Source organism: Monodon monoceros, unplaced genomic scaffold, assembly GCF_005190385.1.
Source record: "Monodon monoceros isolate NGI ecotype Baffin Bay Population unplaced genomic scaffold, NGI_Narwhal_1 Super_Scaffold_5, whole genome shotgun sequence".
Taxonomy (NCBI): domain Eukaryota; kingdom Metazoa; phylum Chordata; class Mammalia; order Artiodactyla; family Monodontidae; genus Monodon; species Monodon monoceros.
The window spans coordinates 90,584,401-90,606,305 of record NW_021703782.1 but is presented as its reverse complement, the minus strand read 5'-3'; the positions used below and the strand labels follow the sequence as shown (position 1 = coordinate 90,606,305).

General features: G+C 38.0%; 1 protein-coding gene across 1 annotated transcript in view; it reads left to right on the top strand.

The window, feature by feature from the left end:
- SVEP1 (sushi, von Willebrand factor type A, EGF and pentraxin domain containing 1) overlaps positions 1 to 21,905 on the top strand; it is a 183,607-nt gene that overhangs the window by 57,508 nt on the left and 104,194 nt on the right. The window contains exons 4-6 of the mRNA XM_029202810.1: positions 7,143 to 7,301; positions 8,108 to 8,287; positions 16,690 to 16,869. Coding sequence (XP_029058643.1) covers positions 7,143 to 7,301; positions 8,108 to 8,287; positions 16,690 to 16,869 — 519 coding nt within the window. The remainder of the gene's footprint in view (positions 1 to 7,142; positions 7,302 to 8,107; positions 8,288 to 16,689; positions 16,870 to 21,905) is intronic.

The following is a 21,905-nucleotide window of genomic DNA, read 5'->3' as shown; positions in this document are numbered from 1 at the left end:
GATTGACCTTCCATGTCAAGAACTCTGTTTTTATGGCTAATATACCATTTGATGGATTTGTCATAAGAATTTAACAAACCCCCCATCTCTCGACATTTGTCTTGGTTTCCAGTGCTGTGTAATGACAGACAATAATTATACATACTTATATGTGTAGGTAAAAAATGTTTACTTTCACTTGGACAAATTATTAGAAATGAAATGCTATATCAAAGGGAAAGCTCCACTTGAGGCTTTTGGTGTCTACCCTCAGGTTGCCCTACAGAGTTGGAGAGAGCCTGTTTGCCCACATGCCTGCCAGCAATGGGTACTAACATCCATTAAAAATTTTTCCAAATTAAAAAGTAGTCATCAATTTGCATTTTTCATTATAAGTGAGGTTAGACAGTGTATCCTACTATTATAGGTCATTTTCATTTCTTCTTTAGTAAATTTCCAGCTTTTGTTCTTTGTCAACTTTTCTATTGAAGTATTCCTATCTTTTTCATATATTGGAAAAAGCTCTTTATGTGTTAAGCTTTTATTTCTCCTTAAGGTACTAATTTGTTTGCTTCCTGAAAAATTTTTGAAATATTTAACATATATTTTAACATCGAACTATTTTTAACCTGTATCTCTGGCTTGTTTTTAAGTTTATATCTTATCAGCAGGGTTAAATTAACCCATTACTATTATTGATGATAACTGATATATTTGGTTTTACTTCCATTACCTTAGTTAATGACATTTTGTTATAAATTCTTTCTGCTATTTATCTTCTTGTTCTGTTTTTCTTTTTTTAATTTTTAAAAATTTTTAAACTTTTTTTTTTATGGTAGGTCCTTGTTGGTTATCTATTTTAAATATAGCAGTGTGTACCTGTCAGTCCCAAACTCCCAGTCTATCCCTTCCCCCTACCTTTCCCCCATGGTAACCATAAGTTCATTCTCTAAGTCTGTGAGTCTGTTATGTAAATAAGTTCATTTGTATCATTTTTTTAGATTCCGCATATAAGCGATATCATATGATATTTGTCTTTCTCTGTCTGACTTATTTCACTTAGTATGATAATCTCCAGGTCCATCCATGTTGCTATAAATGGCATTATTTCATTCTTTTTAATGGCTGAGTAATATTCCATTGTACATATGTACCACGTCTTCTTTATCCATTCATCTGTCGATGGACATTTAGGTTGCATCCATGTCTTGGCTATTGTAAGCCGTGCTGCAATGAACACTGGGGTGCACGTATCCTTTCGAACCATGTTTTTCTCCAGATAAACGCCCAGGAGTGGGATTGCTGGATCATATGGTAACTCTATTTTTAGTTTTTTAAGAAACCGCCATACTGTTCTCCATAGCGGCTGTACCAATTTATATTCCCACCAACAGTGTAGGAGGGTTCCCTTTTCTCCACACCCTCTCCAGCATTTACTGTCCATTTGATGATGGCCATTCTGACTGGTGTGAGGTAATCTCATTGTAGTTTTGATTTGCATTTCTCTAATAATTAGTGATGTTGAGCATCTTTTCTTGTCCCTCTTGGCCATCTATATGTCTTCTTAGGAGAAATGTCTATTTAGGTCTTCTGCCCATTTTTTGATTGGGTTGTTTGTTTTTTGGATATTGAGCCACTTGAGCTGTTTGTAAATTTTGGAGACTAATCCCCTTGTCAGTCACATCATTTGCGAATATTTTCTCCCATTCTTTGGGTTGTCTTTATTTTGTTGTGGTTTCCTTTGCTGTGCAAAAGCTTTCAAGTTTAATTTGGTCCCATTTGTTTATTTTTGTTTTTACTTCCATTACTCTGGGAGACAGATCGAAAAAGATATTGCTGTGATTTATGTCAAATAGTGTTCTGCCGATGTTTTTCTCTAAGAGTTTTATACTATCTGGTCTTACATTTAGGCCTTTTGAGTTTATTTTTATGTATAGTGTTAAAGAATGTTCTAGTTTTGTTTTTTTACATGTAGCTGTTTAGTTTTCCCAGCACCGTTTATTGAAGAGACTGTCTTTTCTCCATTGTAGTCTTGCCTCCTTTGTCGTAGATTAAATGACCATGGGTGCGTGGATTTATTTCTGGCTTTCTGTCCTGTTCCATTGGTCTATATTTCTGTTTTTGTGCCAGTACCATGCTGTTTTGATGACTGTGGCTTTGTAGTATAATCTGAAGTCAGGAGCCTGATTCCTCCAGCTCTGTTTTTCTTTGTCAAGATTGCTTTGGCTATTTGGGGCCTTTTGTGTCTCTATACAAAATTTAAGATTTTTTGATCTAGCTCTGTGAAAAATGCCATTGGTAATTTGATAGGGATTGCGTTGAATCTGTAGATTGCCTTGGGTAGTATAGTCATTTTAACAATATTGATTCTTCCAATCCAAGAACATGGTATATGTTTCCATCTGTTTGTGTCGTCTGCAGTTTCTTTCATCAGTATCGTATAGTTTTCAGAGTACAGGCCTTTTGTCTCCTTAGGTAGGTTTATCCTAGGTATTTTATTCTTTTTGATGCAATGGTAAATAGGATTTTTTAAAAATTTCTCTTTCTGATCTTTTGTTGTTAGTGTATAGAAATGCAACAGATTTCTATATATTAATTTTGTATCCTGCAACTTTACCAAATTCATTGATGAGCTCTAGTAATTTTCTGGTAGCATTTTTAGGATTTTCTATGTATAGTATCATGTCATCTGCAAACAGTGACAGTTTTATGTCTTCTTTTCCAATTTGGATTCCTTTTATTTCTTTTTCTTCTCTGATTGCTGTGGCTAGGACTTCCAAAACTATGTCGAATAAAAGTGGTGAGAGTGGACATCCTTGTCTTGTTCCTGATCTTAGAGGAAATACTTTCAGCTTTTCACCACTGAGTATGATGTTAGCTGTAGGTTTGTCATATATGGCCTTTATTATGTTGAGGTATGTTCTCTCTGTGCCCATTTTCTGGAGAGTTTTTTTATCATAAATTGCTGTTGAATTTTGTCAAAAGCTTTTTCTGCATCTATTGAGATGATCATATGGTTTTTATTCTTCAGTTTATTGATGTGGTATAGCACATTGTTTGATTTGCGGATATCAAAAAATCCTTGCATCCCTGGGATAAATCCCACTCGCTCATGGTGTATGATCCTTTTAATGTATTGTTGGATTTGGATTGCTAGTATTTCGTTGAGGATTTTGGCATCTATGTTCATCAGTGATATTGACCTATAATTTTCTTTTTTTGTGGTATCTTTGTCTAGTTTTGGTATCAGGGTGATGATGGCCTCATAGAATGAGTTCAGGAGTGTTCCTTCCTCTGCAATTTTTTGGAATAGTTTCGGAAGGAGAGGTGTTAACTCTTCTCTAAATGTTTGATAGAATTCACCTGTGAAGCCATCTGGTCCTAGACTTTTGCTTGTTGGGAGTTTTTTAATCACGGTTTCAATTTCAGTACTTGTGGTTGGTCTGTTCATGTTTTCTGTTGCTTCCTGGTTCAGTCTTGGGAGACTGTACGTTTCTAAGAATTTGTCCATTTCTTCTAGGTTGTCCATTTTATTGGCATACAGTTGCTTGTAGTAGTTTCTTATGATCCTTTGTATTTCTGTGTTGTCCATTGTAACTTCTCCTTTTTCATTCCTAATTTTATTGATTTGAGCCCTCTCCTTTTTTTTCTTGATGAGTCTTGCTAAACGTTTATCCATTTTGTTTATCTTTTCAAAGAACCAGCTTTTAGTTTCATTGATCATTTCTACTGTTTTCTTGTTCTCTAATCCATTTATTTCTGCTCTGATCTTTATAATTTCTTTCCCTCTGTGAACTTTGGGTTTTGTTTGCTCTTCTTTCTCTAGTTGCTTTAGGTGTAAAGTTAGGTCGTTTATTTGTGACTTTTCTTGTTTCCTGAGGTAAGATTGTATTGCTATGGACTTGCCTCTTTGAACTGCTTTTGCTGCATCCCATAGGTTTTGGATCATTGTGATTTTGTTTTCATTTGTCTCTAGGTATATGTTGATTTCCTCTTGGATTTCTTCAGTGATCCATTGGTTGTTTAGTAGCTATGTTTTTCTACCTTTGTTATTTGGGTTTTTTTCTCTTCCACTGATTTGGAGGTTATGCATTCTTTTTCTATTCATAGTTATGTGAATTTTTTGTGTACAAATTGAACCTATGTTTTTCTTTAAGTTTTTTCATATTGATACATATGAAAGGAAGTGAGAACTTTATCTTTTCCTCTTCCCAGCCATCCCCCGTTTCCCTCAGACTTTAAACGTTTTTTCTTTATAATATGTAAAGATTATTATTTTTTTCCCTTAGATCATATGTCTTTCTTTTTAAGAAGGGGTTTTATTTGCTATTTCATCATTTTTACAATTATTTTAGCAAGATATTTAGCAATATATGGTATGTCCCACTACTTTCTTAATCTCAAGTGATTTATTGAATACCATTTTTTTCCTCATACCTGAGTTCTTTATGTTGATTTCTTTTCAATCAGTGAAATACATCTTGATTTCCAGAAGTCATGCACATTCTCAAATGTCTTTCTCTTCCCTCATATTTACCAGTAGCTTGCCCAGATATAGAGTTTTGGGTCCATAATATTTTTTCCACATAGCTGTATATCTTATTTCATTCTTTTTTCATGGCATTTGTTTTTGCACAGGAGAAATGAAATGTCAGTTTGATTTTCCCATTTATTTTGTTTTTCTTTCCTAAACACTTGTCATACTTTTCCTTTGTTTTGGGCGTTAATCACTTTTTATTAATTTTGCCAGGAAGTTGATGAGTTTTTATTGCCCTGAAACTTCAAGTAAGGAGTATTTTCTTGTATTAATATCACAGCTTTTACTTGTGTTGTTCTGGAATTTTCTGGCTTCTTTTTACTGCCTCCAACAACAGCTTTAATCTTGCTGTTACAGTTTATGTTTTCTTCTCCGTTTGTATGTTTATCTTAATCATTTTCTCCTATAGCTGCTGCCTTCTGTTCAAAGGATACAGTGTTGTCTTGCATCTTCTTGAAGATCTGTGCCGATATTTACTGAACTTTTTATAAAAAGGAATATTCAGAAATATGAATAATTCAATAATAATTCAGTATTTAATGCTATGATGCTTTGAAGTAATGTTCCCTTTTTTTCTGCTGAAGTATTTTTCGTTAGTCACACATCATTAAAACTTTCCTACAAATGTTTCTCTCATTCTTAAATAGCTACAGCTGTATCAATTCTGGAATTTTCTACTATATACATGGGAAAATGTTCTCTTCTGTTTTTAAATATAATCAAGAATGTTAGAAGCATGACTTTTTTCTAAAAATTACATTATATTACAAGTCTTCTCTCTCAATAATGATTTCTTCAGTTTTTAGCATATTTTAGTTGTTAAAACAAGGACTTCTGCATCCAGGAGACCTGGGTTTGAGACATAGAACATGTAGTAGTAAAGAACATGGCGTCTGGATCCCAATTCTCTTGGTTCAGACCCCAGCTTTGTCACTTACTGTGTAACTTTGGCAAGTTAGTTAACCTCTTAGTGCCTTAGTTTTCTCATCTGTAAAATGAGATTAATAGTATTTGTTACTTCATACGTTCTTAAATGGATAAATAGATAATATTTATAAAATACGTAGAATAGTCCCTGGGACATAGTGAAAGCTATGTAAATATCTGCTTTAAAATTCTAGCTCTAATCTTCATCTCAATTTTGTTGGCAACCTAAAAAAAAGTCTTTAAAAAAGATAAACAGGGCTTCCCTGGTGGCGCAGTGGTTGGGAGTCCGCCTGCAGATGCAGGGGACGCGGGTTCGTGCCCCGGTCTGGGAGGATCCCGCATGCCGCGGAGCGGCTGGGCCCGTGGGCCGTGGCCGCTGAGCCTGCGCGTCCGGGGCCTGTGCTCCGCAACGGGAGAGGCTGCGACAGTGAGAGGCCCGCGTACCGCAAAAAAAAAAAAAAAAAAAAAAAGATAAACAAGCCAGAGCTTGTCTACCCGGAAACAGGCCTTAAACAAATGACAATAGGAAGAAGAAAGGAGTGTACTACCATTTAAAAATATTTGACTTACTAATTACAAACAAGATAAATGTGATTTTGAATTTCAGCATAAAAATGTAATAAACCAATGTTAAATGCTAAAAAAATCTCCTAGCGCTACCACCTGTTAACTGAGTAACTTTAGTCAAATCATCAAATTACTCTAAGCCTCCATTCTCTCTTTAAAATAGACACAATGCTAATAAAAGTAATGTACTTATTAATAAAAATATTAGTAATTATTAATACTGTGAGGATTAAAGGAGATAATTTATATCAAGTATCACCACATAAGTGCACATTCCTTGGTTGCTACTATTTTTTTTAAATAATATAATGCATACTTGACTACACTACATTTATCTGGCTTTATTAAGTATTGCAAGTCTCTTTATTCCACAATTTCTCTGTTGTTGAATTCTTAACTGTGAGTTACTTTACAGATGTGTAACTCCAGGGAGAGTAAGTACAGATTCAAAGCCGCATTGTCAGTGCAGAGGGAAGATATGAAGCAAGATCAATCAGGTCCTGCTTTTCATCTTTTTTTTTTTTTTTTTTTTCTTGAGCCTGGGAAAAGCAGGGTCTGTGATTCTTTTTTCTTCAGAAGACTTATTTCCCATCAGTAGGATCATTCCCCTCAAGCCCTTTACTTTCTCCTCACCCTTTGTCCAGTGCTTTGAACCGAAACAAGGGGCCCAGTGCTTTTTGCATGTCTACAACTATTCTGTTCTGCTGGGAGTGAGTGTTGGGGGACACAACGGGGGAGGTGCAGCTGCACAGGTTGGGGGGGTTGATGGAATATGGGGTATACTGTCTTTAGCACGATGTTTTTACGCGTTGAGTATCATTGATTCCTTTTAGTCCATTTACGTACATTGCTGTTTTGAATTTTCCCACAAATAAGCCCAGCCATATCATGCCATGATGTGTTGTGATTGTAACTAATTGTGGGACATCAAAGAGGCCACTTCATTACCTGCAAATAGCCAACTATATCACTCTTTTAAAAAAAATCTTGGTTTCTCTCCTTGCTTGAATTACACAATTATTTCTATGAAAAGCTATTGTTTGGGACTTTTCCCCCCAATCAGTTTCCAGAATGTTGTTAACTGTGCATTGATGTGCCCCGCATGAAATGGGCTTCCCTGGCTTACCCACAGCTTGCCCATCCGGGACATACAAACCAGAAGGTTCACCAGGAGGAATCAGCACGTGCCTTCCATGTCCTGATGAAAATCACACTTCTCCACCCGGAAGTACTTCCCCTGAAGACTGTGTCTGCAAGGAGGGGTACCGGGCATCTGGCCAGAGCTGCAAAGGTACGGATCCCACCACTGGCAGATAGGAAATATAAAAGCTGATCTCTTTTAGGGAAGTAATGCTGGTGTTTTCATCCAGTTAATTGGGCATGGTCTTTAATATTCCTTCCTCTAATCTTATTTGGGGGGAATTCTTTGTTTTTATTATCTAGCATTCCTTATCACTGAACATATCCACATCTTGCTCCAGAGAAAGGAGATCTGAGACTCCACAAGTAATGTGACTAAAGATCTAAAATGAATCTAAGAGAGAGAAGTCACAAATTTAACAGCAAATTTGAATAACAAATGAGCTAGTTTGGGCTCTGGTGATGGTTAAATCCATTTAAAGAAAATACTTTTATAAGTAAAGTACTTTGATATTATTCATATCAAAAATTAAAAGTATTTAATTAGCCAAAGCTGTGGCTCTTGGGATTTGTGGCAGACATGCTTTGCTGGACTTATTTGTTCTTTATTTTATGCCACTCTAACTGAGAAGGAAAATAGCTAATGACATATGAGGGTCAAGAACTAGAAAATTTCATATCCACATAGATATCAAGATTTTAAAATCTCTAAGCTTAAACCATAATATTTAGTCTGTTTTTAAACTTAACTGGAAGCAGATACCTAGTAAGCATGAGCCGTAAGTGTTCTTCTTCCAAATGTGCACTTAGGAATTCATATGCAGTAAATGGGAATGCTGTTGATAATTTAGCTCTGTGTATACAATGTCCTCTTGACCGGAAAAGAAAAAGCGGGGGTAGGATGCTTTATGGACAGAGACTCACTTTGCTTTTTACTTTTCTCCCTGTAAATGTTAGTTGTCCGCTGCCCTGCCCTGAAGCCTCCTGAAAATGGTTACTTTATCCAGAACACTTGCAACAGCCACTTCAATGCAGCCTGTGGGGTCCGATGTCACCCCGGGTTCGACCTCGTGGGAAGCAGCATCTTCTTGTGTCTGCCCGATGGTTTGTGGTCCGGTTCTGAGAGCTCCTGCAGAGGTATGCAGACTGCCAAGTCACGTTGTTTATTGATTGTCTTGCTCGACATCCTCAACTTAAACTCTAATAGACTACTAGATTCTTTGTTTCTTTTGATTTCATAGACCATAGACCACAGAAAGAGAAAAAATTACAGGAGGTTTGAAGTCAGAACTACTAAGTTCAGTAGACCACATCATCATAAACTATGCCCTTTGTGTTTCTTTTATGAACAAGCAAAGGAAAGGCCTGCCTGGGAAAGAAATGGACAGGTTACCTTAAACCTCAGATTTCAAGCAGCCAAGACAGGGTCCAGGGAGGGTTTGGGGATGGTCAATGTGCGGCTTTGATGTCTACTTTGATTGTAGGGCTCCAAGGACCACACCAGTATCCTGTGACAAGAGTAGTTAGCCAATGTACACATCCCCAGCCTTCACTTTGAATAGACAGCATGCCACAGAAAGTGGGAGTTTGCTAAAATGACATCCCAAAGAGCCTCATCAGGCCAACAGAAAAGGGGGCAGTACCATAGATAGAACCTGAGGCTCCCACATCAGATACAGAGGAACAAAGCAAAATTGAGAGTACCTTAATTCACTTCCACTCTTGCCGTCTCCAAGACCTACTTTCCTACTTCTTACGACCACTGCATGGCCAGCTTCCTAGGGTTTCACAAATTGGGTTGAAAGAGAAGGCTCTGTAAGAAGAGAGGGGGACAAGTCAAAGGACTCGAGAACCCCTGCCCATGAAGCTTCTGAATACGGCATTCCCCCCGTCACCTCGGGTTGCCAGATGAAATACAGGACACCCGTTTAGATTCAAATTTTAGATAAACGACAAATAACTTTTTAATATAAGTAAGTCCCATACAAGACTGGAGACCTTCTTATACAAAGAATTATTTGTTGCTTTTCTGAAATTCAAATTTAACTGGATATCCTCATTTGTTTGTTTTTATGCTAAATCTGGCAACATGACCCCCAACACATCCCCTAGGCATCCTTTGGCAATATAGTTTGCTGAGGCTTTGACTGTTCCAAGACCCTGTATCACCCAGCTCACTGGAGTAGGGTGAGAAGTTTTGTCTTCTAGTCTTCTCTTGGCTCCCACACCCATAAGGGAAGCCAACCTACTCACAACTTCAAGGTCATTTGTGAACCCCAGGAGACATTCACTGTTTGTATTAATCGGCTACCAATACTGAACTCATCTATGAATATGGATTTGCTTAAATCAGGTCCCAGTCCAGACCCTTATCTCTACTTAACAAAAAGAGACGGAATCAGCAAATTGAACAAGAGAGACCTGAAAGAAGAGGGGAGAAAAATGGAATCACTGAGATTCAAAGGCAATTACATTGGTAAAATGAGATTAGGATTCCAAGAAATGGGAGAAATCTGAGAGGAGAAAGGTATCTTAGGGAGAAGAAAAAGGTTGCTGGCACAATAAACAGACATAGTCAAAAGCCAAATTAATAAGTTAGAAAATCAACGCAAGAAATCCTTCTGAAAGTAGAGCAACATTTGAAAGATTAGAAAAAAGACGAAAGAATAAAATGACACGAGAATAGTCACAGGAAATAGACTCTTCACAGATTAGGAATCCAGAGAGAGAATGGAGTGGAGGAGAAGCACTAATAGAAGATCAAAGAATATAACCGCAAGCTGAAATCTTGAAAATACACATGACTGAAAGCTTTGATAGTCAACTTAAAATCACTTACTGGGTGCCAGAAAACAAATTATAGAAAACAGATCCATGTCTGGAAATAATCTTATTGAAACTTCTGAAAGCCCTGGAAAAATTAGAAAATTGGGCCTATTTCACAGTCAGAAATAATATTGCCTATAAAGGAAAGGGAATCAGACTTGCCTTGAGCCCGTTATTAGCCATTTTAAATGTTAGAAGGTAAGTGTATGTTTCCTGAATTCTGAAAGAAAAGAATTAGACCCTAGATTTCTAAACTCCGACAAGCTATTGTTTATGTGGGAAAGCAAAGCAAAGACATTCTTAGTCATACAGTCTCAAATGGTAAAAAGCCTATTACTGAAAAGGTTGATCATAGGAACCTCTTAGAAATATTCCTGTAAAGTTACATAGTTTTTAAGTTCTTTGTAAAACCTCTACCCCTTCTTCCAAATACCTCATGGCAGAAGGTAGAAAACATGACATTTTAACTTTCCACTTACTGACCTTCCAAAGAAGAGTGAGAAAATCAGGCAGACAACCCCTTTAGGGTAAGGTCTGGCCCTTGCCTCTTTAACCCTCTACAGTCTCCACCCTGAGCCTCGAATCCTACACTAAAGCCTTAAGAAATGGCCATGCTCTCTCAGGAAGCCATCCGTTTGCAAGTTGTTTCAACAGCCTTGATTGTCCAGTCATTCCTTTGGTCCCTGTATATAAGCCCTCCCTGTCGCTGACCTTCTCATCTGGGATGGGATGACCCCTAACCTCTGTATGTGCATCCACAAACCTGTCCTGCCCGCATTCTAGCCCTTGCGCTTTGTGTGTCAGGGTCAGTCAGGGAAGCCCAGGAAATACACCATCTGTGCTATGGGATAAGGAACTTATTTTAAGAATCAGACCTTACACGATTTTGGAAAGAGCTGGGAAGTGGAAGGTCCAGAAGAGAAATTGGAGCATCAGAGGAGTTACTACCAGTTCAGTCTGAGAATCCAAGCCCACCCAGCTGCTGAAGTGGAACCACAAGGGAGAAGTGTGTTGGGAAGTCTAAGAGAAGCTTTATCTCTGTGTAACCATGCCCTGATGCTCTACATCCAAGAACCCAGCAGCGAGCTTGGGGCCACCTTGGGTCAACAGGGTCAGCAATTGGGATGTGGAGTGGAGGTGACCAAAGACAAGCTGGAACCTACTGTGCATGTGTGCATTTGTCCATCACTGATTCTGCCTGCAGTGATCGATCACTGCCTCTCTTCCGCCTTCCAAGATCAAGTGCAGGTTCTTCTTTTGATCAACCCTAAACTGGCCCAAAATAAGGGGACTCTGACAGTGTTTCCCAGCTTAACCAAATTGTTACAATACAAACCACCTTACTTACTTTAATTAATTAACTTGTCGATCACCTCTGCTAGTCTGTGAGCTCATTACGAGCACAGAACGCATCTTCCCCCACCCCAGCTAATCCTTGGTTATACTTCTGGTAAATGATATGGATAAGTACATTGACAAATAGATACACTGACAGTCTGCTTGTGTCACTTCCCATTATGCAGTCCCATTTTTAAAAAGTAGGCTTGTTGTCTTTTATGCAATTTGCACTGATGTCCCCGTGTAAGTAAAATAACTTTAATCAAAATAAGAGCAATGCTCCAGGATGTGAACTTTTCTAAGCTCCCTTTAATTTCACCTCCAGAAAACTACTCCCTAACTTACCAGTGAACGAAGTTGTCCTGAATGAAGGTACTAAGTCAGGCTCTTCCTCTGGCTCCTCATTAAAGGATTTAGTTATAGACATACTTCGTTTTACTGAGCTTTGCTTTATTTTTTTTGCTGATGTTGCAGTTCTTACAAATTGAAGGTTTGTACTGATAACAACCCCACGTTGTCAGATGATGGTTAGCATTTTTTAGCAATAAACTGTTTTTAAGTAATGGGCGTATATTGTTTTTTAGAATAATGCTAATTTGCACACTTAATAGACTACAGTGTAGTGTAAACATAACTTTTATATGCACTGGGAAACCAAAAAAATCGTGGGACTTGCTTTACTGCAATAGTCACTGTATTTGGTGGTCTGGAACTGAGCCTGCAATATCTCTGAGGTCTGCCTGTACTTGAGGTATTGTTCTGTGAAACATATACCATAATTCATTAATTCAAAAACACTTTTCCCCCACATCTTAACATCCTAAAACTGAGATGTACCTCAACAACTGTGGCGTTAAATCCTTTCACAGACATTACTGTTTCTTTATTAGCAGCTTATAAAATAATGTTGTACCTTACAATTGGGGCGTCTGGGATTCGGTGAAATATGGCAGTTATGTGGGAATTCACTTCTGTTTCAGGAGGGTAGTATGGAGAAAGTAGCATTTTACAGATCTAATTTAAATCTAATTATAAAGACAGAGGATAAGTTTATTTTTTTCTTGACAATCTTTCTAAAAGTGAGGCAGAAATGAAAGACCAGTGTAAAATATAAAGCCTTTTACAAATTTCATGTTACATCCTAAATGTTTTGTAGGGTTAAATAATAACTAATAGTCTTGATTCTTATTCCTCCTATACATTCTTCATTAAAACACTTACGCTCTGAATTTTATCTGAATTACACATTCCTTTCTAAACTAGTAAGGATTCCTTTGTGGTTTCTCAGTGATAACTAGCTAAACCACAACATGAAAGTAAAGTAAATTTTGTGATAGTATTTTTCCTGAGAAAAACGTTCAGGCAACAGTGAGAACCCTGCATTTAACATCAGATTTATTTTATTTTCAGTATAGAAGCTGTCAAAATTGGGAGAGTGACAGGAAGTGTAAATCTGAGAAAAAAATCTAACGAGTCTTTCCACTGAGAACCAGATCAAGTTCTCACATTGTCTGCTACCTAGTAGACCATTCTCTTGAAAGACTAAATTGCTGTTTTCTAAAAAGACTAAATAAATATTTAAGGATTGCTTTAACATGAATGTCAGTCAAACGTTTATTGCAGAAGTTTTCAGCTTATGGAAATAAAAATATCTTTGAAGTTGAAACTCATAAATAAGCATGTTCCTATCAAAAATGATAAAAATGGTCATTCTTAGTTGAAAAGGAGTATAAAATGTTTAAGAACTAAATAGGAATTATTACATATGCTTTGTTTTCCCTGAGGAGCAGTGAAAGTTTATTAAAACCAACACTTGAGAAGCAATGTAATTTGCATATGTGTGAAACACCAGCTCTAATTTACTATCAGTTCTCTTGAGAGATGTTGCAAGTTCATTTCGTCTCAAGTTGGAAAGCTGGAGTCATTTCAGCAGTTTATTGGATCAAAAGCAGTTGTTTAATATGGTTTTCTGGATTTTCTATATCTTGATCATAGTAATTTGGCTCATTCACTTTTAATCCTACCTGGCTCTTGGTATTTTGCTATGCCTGATGAGTGCCCTCAAGAAAAGTCAAACTATGGGAGGCAAAATATTTCTACACCCTTGATGGATACACTCAGAAAAGATTCTACTTACATGGTGGACACACTCAATAACAATCAAAACGTGGAAGGCAAAATAATTCTGCTCATTTGACTTTGGTCCAAACCATCCCAGTGATCGAAAGGCGAGGGCTTATGGTTTAACTTCTAATCTAATTCTTGAGTTTTCCCCAAGGAGTAATCAATCCTAAATGAATATTTCATGCACCCAATATTTATGTTCTGCCAACTAATATAATTTGAATGGGTTCCTTCAGAGCAGATTCTGTGAAACCGCGACTTCAGTTGAATACGCACTGAATATTTTACCCCAACTTCCTGTCCTATTATTTGAAAGTTAAGCTTTCATCATAAGTAACTGCATGCTTCATATGAAAAATTGGCAAATGCATAAAAGAAGGAAAAAGACGTCTTACCCAGAGTCTCAGCAAAGTTCTTGAGTCCCAAGTGATTTTGTTCAAAAATATTTAGAGATCTCTCTGTTGTCTTGTGGCCTTTAGTGTTGCAGGAGTGTTATCTGAGAGAAAAGTGAGATTTGTTCTTTGCAGGGGTTTTTGCTTTTCGTACAATGCCTGATGCTTATTGGATTATGTCTGTAAGCTATTAAAATGAGCATCCGCGCCCATCTGTTGGCATATTCAACAAGAATCCACTGTCTTGTGCTCTCCGTATCTCTGTTTATGACCAGGATGTACATGCCATCTGACTGAAAGGGTGCACGGCCGTGGGTCTCTGCAGCCCCCCACCTCTCCCTCTCCCTTCCCTGCACTCTCCTTTCCCCATCCTCTTCCATGTCTCCCCCTCCCCTCCTCTTCCTCTCTATCACCTGCCTTTCTCCTCTCCTTCTCTTCCCTTTCTTCTCCCCTCTCCTTATTCTCCCCCTTTCTTTCCTCCTTTACTGTCCTTCCTCCTTCTCCTGATTTGAAACCCTGATTGGAGTGGGTCTAAGCTAGAACTGGAGGAAAAGAAGTGTAGAAAGAGTATAAACTCTTTAGAGATAATTTTACCTAAAGAAGAACACATAATTGGGGGCTCCAGTAGGGTATAGAATTTGATGGAGCTGAAGCTCTTGAGGGAATAATCTAGGAAGATAGGAGGTCGTTGTCAGAGGAGGGTGCGTGGATTGGTGCTGGCAAGGTCTAGAGGTTAAGGCAGTGGAGGGGAGGCTGAAATAAGGTGAAGGATGTGGTTATTGGTGAAGAAGAGGTGAGGAATATGACTCTGGGTTATTGGAATGATCATCTACATAGATCATGAAATCACCAGCTTGTGTGTGTGTGTGTGTGTGTGTGTGTGCACGTGCACACACGTGCCAGAGAGAGAAAGAGAGAGAGAGAAAAATATAAAATCATTAAAGAATGAGAAGTGGCCAAAAGGTCAACAGGCAACTGGGGAGCGGGGGTGGGGGGGAAGGGACGTTTTTCCTCTCTCCAGGGAGCTGGAGGTGTTTAGGAAGAAGAAAGAGAATGATCTGGGAAGGCAATAAAGAGCAGGTCCTGTCTATAAGAGACAATAAGATATTTTACTAGGATGAGAAAGTAAGGAAAAGTTCATAAAAGAAGTCTAGGATGGGACGGGATTTATTGAGGACTGATCATGTATTCCAGAGGGCAGGTGCATGAGTTTGTGAGTTAGAGTTGGATCAGAGCTGTGTGGGGATGACCCTGGTAGATGAAGCGATTGTCCTGAACAAGAATATAGGGCCTGCTGGAATTGACTGAGATGTACTCTGAGGCACTCTATGGGATTTGGGTGGGCTAGGCGGTGGTAGACTCTTGCCGGAACTCAGAGCACAGATGTCATTTGGGAACCTGCAGGAGCAGCCCGAGTACCTTCTTGTAGCTTCTCTGATGCAGCGTTGAGGCAGGAGTGGCAGCGCTGGGGAAACGCACAGTTCTCTGGACAACCCATGGCACTTCTGCTGCTGGTGGTGCTGAGGCTGGCTGAGGCACAGGGCCCTTTCCAGCCTCCAGAGCTTAGTAAATACTCTTCTAGCTCCTTTTTCATGGTGGTTTCAGAGTCAATAGAGAAAGGAAGTATATCACCAGTTGTAACCTGGTCACTTCTCAGACCAGGGGAACATGATCCGGGCTCACAGGCTCTACCCCTGAGCAAGGTTGGAACACACACAAATCCCATGAGCTGAAAGAGGCGAAAGAGCTTCCCTTGGAAAATTAACAAAGGGAAAATGAATGGATGCTGGGCAGAGGGAATTAGGGTTTGCGTATACCTACTGGTATCAATGACCCAAATAACTGGGTCATAAGACAATTAAGGGTTTGTTTTTCTCTCACCTGAAAGGACAGAAGTAGGTAATCCAAAGCTGCTATGATAGCTCATTGTCATCAGAGACCCAGGCTCCTTTTAGTTTTTTGCTCTACCATCTTAGTGCATGAGACTTACCCTGTAATATGCTGGGGCCCTATCCTTCATGTCTGTATTTCAGGACAAAGAAGGAGGAAGAGGGGAAGGCAGAAAAGGTACTCTCTCAACTGAGACAGTCCCCACTCAAAAGCTCTTCCAGAAGTCCCATACAACCTTAGCGTATATGTCACTGGCTCTCATTTGTTGCGATGGAGGTGGAGAATTGTTATCTTCTACCTGTGCCTGTTACTATGCTGAATAAAACTGGGAGGAGTGGTTATTGGGTGGGCAACTAGCAGTCTCTGCCGTAGCAGCAAAAACAAACAAAACAATGGTAATGCATAAGTCAATATTATCATCATGAGCTAGGATTTGCAGGAAGCGTCTGGGAAGAAAGGGGTGAAAAAGCTAAAAGGACCAGAATTGTGGCTAGAGTAGAATGCTGGAGTTCAAGATTGCAGAGGCTGAGCAGCTGTCAAGAGCCTGGGATCATTAAAAATCCCAGGATATGCCCATGAGGTCTGAAAACGGAAGTGAACCTGATCTCTGTCCTGGGAAAGACCCCTTCCTTTTGTTAGAACGTAGCCTGGAGAATCACAGCAAAGGCCCAGCTGAGGGCTGCAGGGACCTCCCTTTGTAAACCATCCCCAGTCTCCAGCCATCATTGTCCATTTAGGGCCAGACTCCTTAAACAGCTTAAGTTTCCCACCGGTAGACAGAGGTGGAACACAGTGATGTTGTTTAGGCCATGCATTTGATAAAACATAGGCTTTTAATTATCCCACACTAACTCAAAATATAATGGTGTGTTATTTACTGTTTGTAATGTGTAGGCCTTATTAAATTTATAATTATTATCTTTGTCCTCATTGAGTAGAATATGATCTAATCGTTTTCATTTCACATAGTGAGAACATGCCCTCGTCTCCGCCAACCCAAACATGGCCGCCTCAGCTGTTCTACCGGAGAACTGTCCTATAGGACAGTGTGTTTGGTCACCTGTGATGAAGGGTACAGACTGGAAGGAAGTGCTAGGCTTACCTGCCAAGTAAACGCCCAGTGGGATGGTCTAGAACCCCGGTGTGTGGGTAAGTTCTTAGAAGGCATGGTGCCTTGGATGGGTCATTTCTCTTGCTCTCTGGTTTCTCCTGTTTTCTGTGAAGACCTAGAACTAAAAACTGGCTCATTATGGGTATAAATACACATCCATATGTATAGGTATATGGCGCTGTAGATACATGAACAAATATGTAGTTTTATTCCCCTCCACTGGTAAAAAGACTTCTCACCACAATCCAGTTTTCCGAATCCCTAAAGTTTACAGCTTCAAATGGTAATGATTTTTGTTTTAATTGGGGCAAATTTGGATGGATTTTTTTAACAGCAAATGCTGTGTAATTCCCTCAGTTTTTAAAACACAATTTACCTTTACCTTGTTGATGAAAGGACAAAATTATGAACCAGTGAATGTTAAGATGGGCCGTAAAATTCTCTTTCATCAGAAGATTTTCTGCCTTGTCCTTCACTAAGAGTTGTGACATCTCATACCTGAAAGTGGGTCCAGAATGAATAAACTCAGTAGCTCTTCCAGTTTGCTGCATCTTATACACTGTTGAAACATTAACGATGGTAATAATGATGATGATGAAATGATAATAACTACCATTAGTGAACCCTTACTATGTGTCAGATACAGTATACCTGGGAGTGCTAACAGGTATGTCATTAAATAACCAACTTCCAAAATAGGAAGAAGAACTATACGTAGGGAATAAATTGAGGTATCCCAGGATCTTAGATGGGAAAACTAGGTACTATGACTATCTCTATTCTTTATAAATTGATTTACAGGTTTATTCTAGTATAATCTAGTATTGGATCCAGGGCTGATAATAAGGGAGGGTGTCACCAGAAAGGATATTGGGCTTTACTGAGGGGTTCAGTAACAGTCCTAGAGTTGACCCTCATGGTGCAGGCTCAGAAAACTTATAGGGGGGTATTATATATTTAAATAATAATTTAATAATAAAAATAACAAGTAAAGTTTATTAACAATGAGATACTTGTCATGACTACTGAAAGACATAGGCCTGACAGGCATTATATTTCCCTGGGGGCAGAAGCTACAAGGATTCCCAAACCACAAACAGACTTAGTTGGCATAAAACCAAAACAAAGGGAGTTAGCTTCTCCAGATAGTTCACAGAATTAAATGAAGATGATGGATCTATCCACCATAAAAAGGCTGCTTTGGCAATGGAACATTAAATCTCAATAAATCCCTTTAGTTGGAATGTTGTCTCCCAAGATTAGAATTTGTATCTAGATATTAATGTTTACTCCTGAGAATCATCTATTTCACCGGCTCCATGGATGAGCAGCTTTTCTTGTGAGGGACCCAGTCTTTTATTAAAAATGTAATACATTTAATAAGGTTACTCTGGAGTTATTCTTTAAAGAATTTAAATTTAATTATTAAGTTTAACTTAAAATTTTAAAATTCTTTAAACTTTAAGAATTCTCTTTAAAATTATTGCATACAGCTCTATAATGATTTAAAGTGTATGTCAATCTTGGTAGATTTGAAGTCTAACCATCAAAAGGAAATTATATCCTTATTTACAATTTATTGGGGAACAACTCACCGTAGCCCCCAAATTCTGACAATAACGATAATTACTATGAAATTTTCCACTTAAAAAATTGATAGACATAAATAGAAAGCGTACTGAAGAATAGATAGTTGCAAAACTGGAAAATTTTGAACATGAGGTACAATGAGGGAGAACTTATTCTCACCATGATAAGACAGATTATGAACCCACAGTGATTAAAATAGTACATTAATGGTACAAGGGTGCACAGAACAATGGAAGCAAACATGGCTCAGAAACAAACATTATTTTTTGTAGAAGAATATAATATTCAATAAGGGAAAGTTTAGATATCAATGGGGGAAAGAAGCTTATCTAAAAATTAGTCAGTTTTGACTCACCTCATTTTTGAAAATCACTAAGTTAATTTAACTGATTAATTAAACGAGGCAAATTAAGGAGTGAACTATAAGAAATAATATGGAGAAAATACGGATTTTAACGGAGAAGAACTTCATATAAATAAAAAGGACAATAGGTTTGAATACATAAAGATGTAAATTTCTGTACTTCAAATGAATTCTCTGCATTATTAAAATGAAAACAAGAAAAAGTTATTTGAAACACATAAAAAAAAAGTCAATGTCCTTAACATTTTCTGACATATGAAACTAGACCAAAACACAAAAATGTGAAGACTCCAATACAAAAAGAGATAAAGGAAATGAATTAAATGAACAAAGGAGACGTTTTAAAAATATAATTAAAAAATAAACAATGAAATTGAGAAAATTCTAGAACCAAAGTTATGAGATATGGGTTAAATTATACACTGATAAAATTTCTTAGATATAAATATTTTCATTATTAAACAGGAAGAATGAAAATAACATTAAATTCAAAAGCTAGGAAAATAATGATTGCAAGAGAAGTTGAAAGAAGTAAATAATAATAAAGGAAGATGAATTATAAAAGGAGATGGAATGCAGTAGAGAGGATAAGAGGAAAATCTTTGAATAAAGTAATAAAATAAATTTTAAAAAGAAAGAAAAATGCAAAACTAGAATTTTTCCAGGAAGCTATCACAAAGGAATACATGAGGTCTGAGGTTTTTATTTTATTTTATTTAAATATATTTATTATTTTTGGCTGCACTGGGTCTTCGTTGGTGCACATGGGCTTTCTCTAGTTGTGGTGAGCGGGGGCTACTCTATTTTTTTTTTAATTTTTTTTTTATTTTTAACATCTTTATTGGAGTATAATTGCTTTACAATGGTGTGTTAGTTTCTGCTTTATAACAAAGTGAATCAGTTATACATACACATATGTACCCATATCTCTTCCCTCTTGCGTCTCCCTCCCTCCCACCCTCCCTATCCCACCCCTCTAGGTGGTCACAAAGCACCGAGCTGATCTCCCTGTGCTATGTGGCTGTTCCCACTAGCTATCTATTTTACATTCGGTAGCGTATACATGTCCATGCCACTCTCTCACTTTGTCACAGCTTAGGGGGCTACTCTTCATTGCAGTGCATGGGCTTCTCATTGCTGTGGCTTCTCTTGTTGCGGAGCACGGGCTCTAGGCGCGCGGATTTCAGTAGCTGTGGCACGTGGGCTCAGTAGTTGTGGCTCACAGGCTCTAGAGCACAGGCTCAATAATTGTGGCGCACGGGCTTAGCTGCTCCACAGCATGTGGGGTCTTCCTGGACCAGGGATCGAACCCACGTCTCCTGCGTTGGCAGGCGGATTCTTAACCACTGCGTCACCAGGGAAGTCCCAGAGGTCTGAGATTTTTAAAGGAATAATAAAATACCATACAATTCATTTATTATGCATGATTTTCTAAGAAAATGAAAATTATTAAATGAATCAAGAAAAAAAGTAGAAAAGCAAGTATATAGTTACCTATGGGTAATTTACAAAAAAATGGAAATGTTATCAGAGTTTAATTACTCCTCCCAAAATGACTGAGGGATCAGTGAAACTCTTTCAAACTTTTAAAAAGCAGTAATTCTCATACCATGTAGTTTGGCCCAGTTAGTGGAAAGTTAATCAGTTCATACTATCAAACTATTATTATTCTATTGCCAACCTGACAACTTTTACCAAGAAAGAAATACATATATATAGAAAGCTACGACAGCAAATATACTAGCAATCCACATTCAAAAGAATGGTCTGCCAAAACGAGTAGAGGTTTATCCTAGGAATGGAAGGAGGGTTTAAAATTAGGTACTCTATCAACATAATAAATTACTTCATTATAAAAAATAGGAAAAATTCATATGGTTGCTCAGTATAAGATAAAAATGTATTATCATTTAAAACACATTTTTAATAGAACTCTAAGAAACTCATATTGATTACTGACGTAATAAAAAAGTCCATCTTAAATCTGCATCCACTTATGGAAACAATGTAGACAGTCTTATTAAATCTGGAAAAAGAAAAGGATTCCAGAATCATCCGTATTATTTAGCATTGTTCTCTAAGCTTTAGCTCTTGTGATAAATCATAAGGTTAGAGCTTAGAGGATTCAGAATCATCATTTGTAAACTACGTGTCTACCTCCAAAAAAGAATGAACCTACTTAAAGACTGAGAGTTCATTAAAGTCATAAGAATATCAAACAGCTCTTCTATATAAATGATAAACAGAATATGTAGAGAAAAATCACATTCAAAAGATCTATAGAAAATATAAAATACGTAAGAATAACCTTAAACAGAAATGTGTGGAACCTGTGTTACACAAACTACAAAATATTACTGAAAGACAAAAAGAACACCTTAATGTTTTTATAAAATTTTATCAAACTGTAAGTTCTCTCCAAATATATGTATACGTAAAATGCAATATCATCCAATAGCCCAAAAGGGTTTTTCTTTTTTGCCCCCTTTTTGGAATTGGGGATTGACTCCAGGATTCATCTGGAAGAATGTGTAGGCAAAACTCACTGAAATAAGACTGAAAGGGAAGAGTAATAAAGAGTAGTAAAAAGAAAGTAGCTCTACTGGGTTTTAAAATATATACTAAAACTGCAAAAATGAAGAGTATGCAAGAATTGCCATCAGATCAATGGGACTGAATAGATTCCAAAACTTACGAGTTTCACGTATCATTAGGGAAGCATCATAGCTCAGTTGAGAAGATAAGATTTATTCAACTGATAATATAGGAAAATTGGCTAGCTCCTTGGGAAAAACAAAATGAAATTTTCATATGTTTTTAATACACACCAGACACATAAATTCTTCATAGTTTTAAAAATATAAATTAGGGCTTCCCTGGTGGCGCGGTGGTTGGGAGTCTGCCTGCCGATGCCGGGGACGCGGGTTCGTGCCCCGGTCCGGGAGGATCCTGCGTGCCACGGAGCGGCTGGGCCCGTGAGCCGTGGCCGCTGGGCCTGCGCGTCCGGGGCCTGTGCTCCGCGGTGGGAGGGGCCGCGGCGGTGGGAGGGGCCGCGGCGGTGGGAGGGGCCGCGGCGGTGGGAGGGGCCGCGGCGGTGGGAGGGGCCGCGGCGGTGAGAGG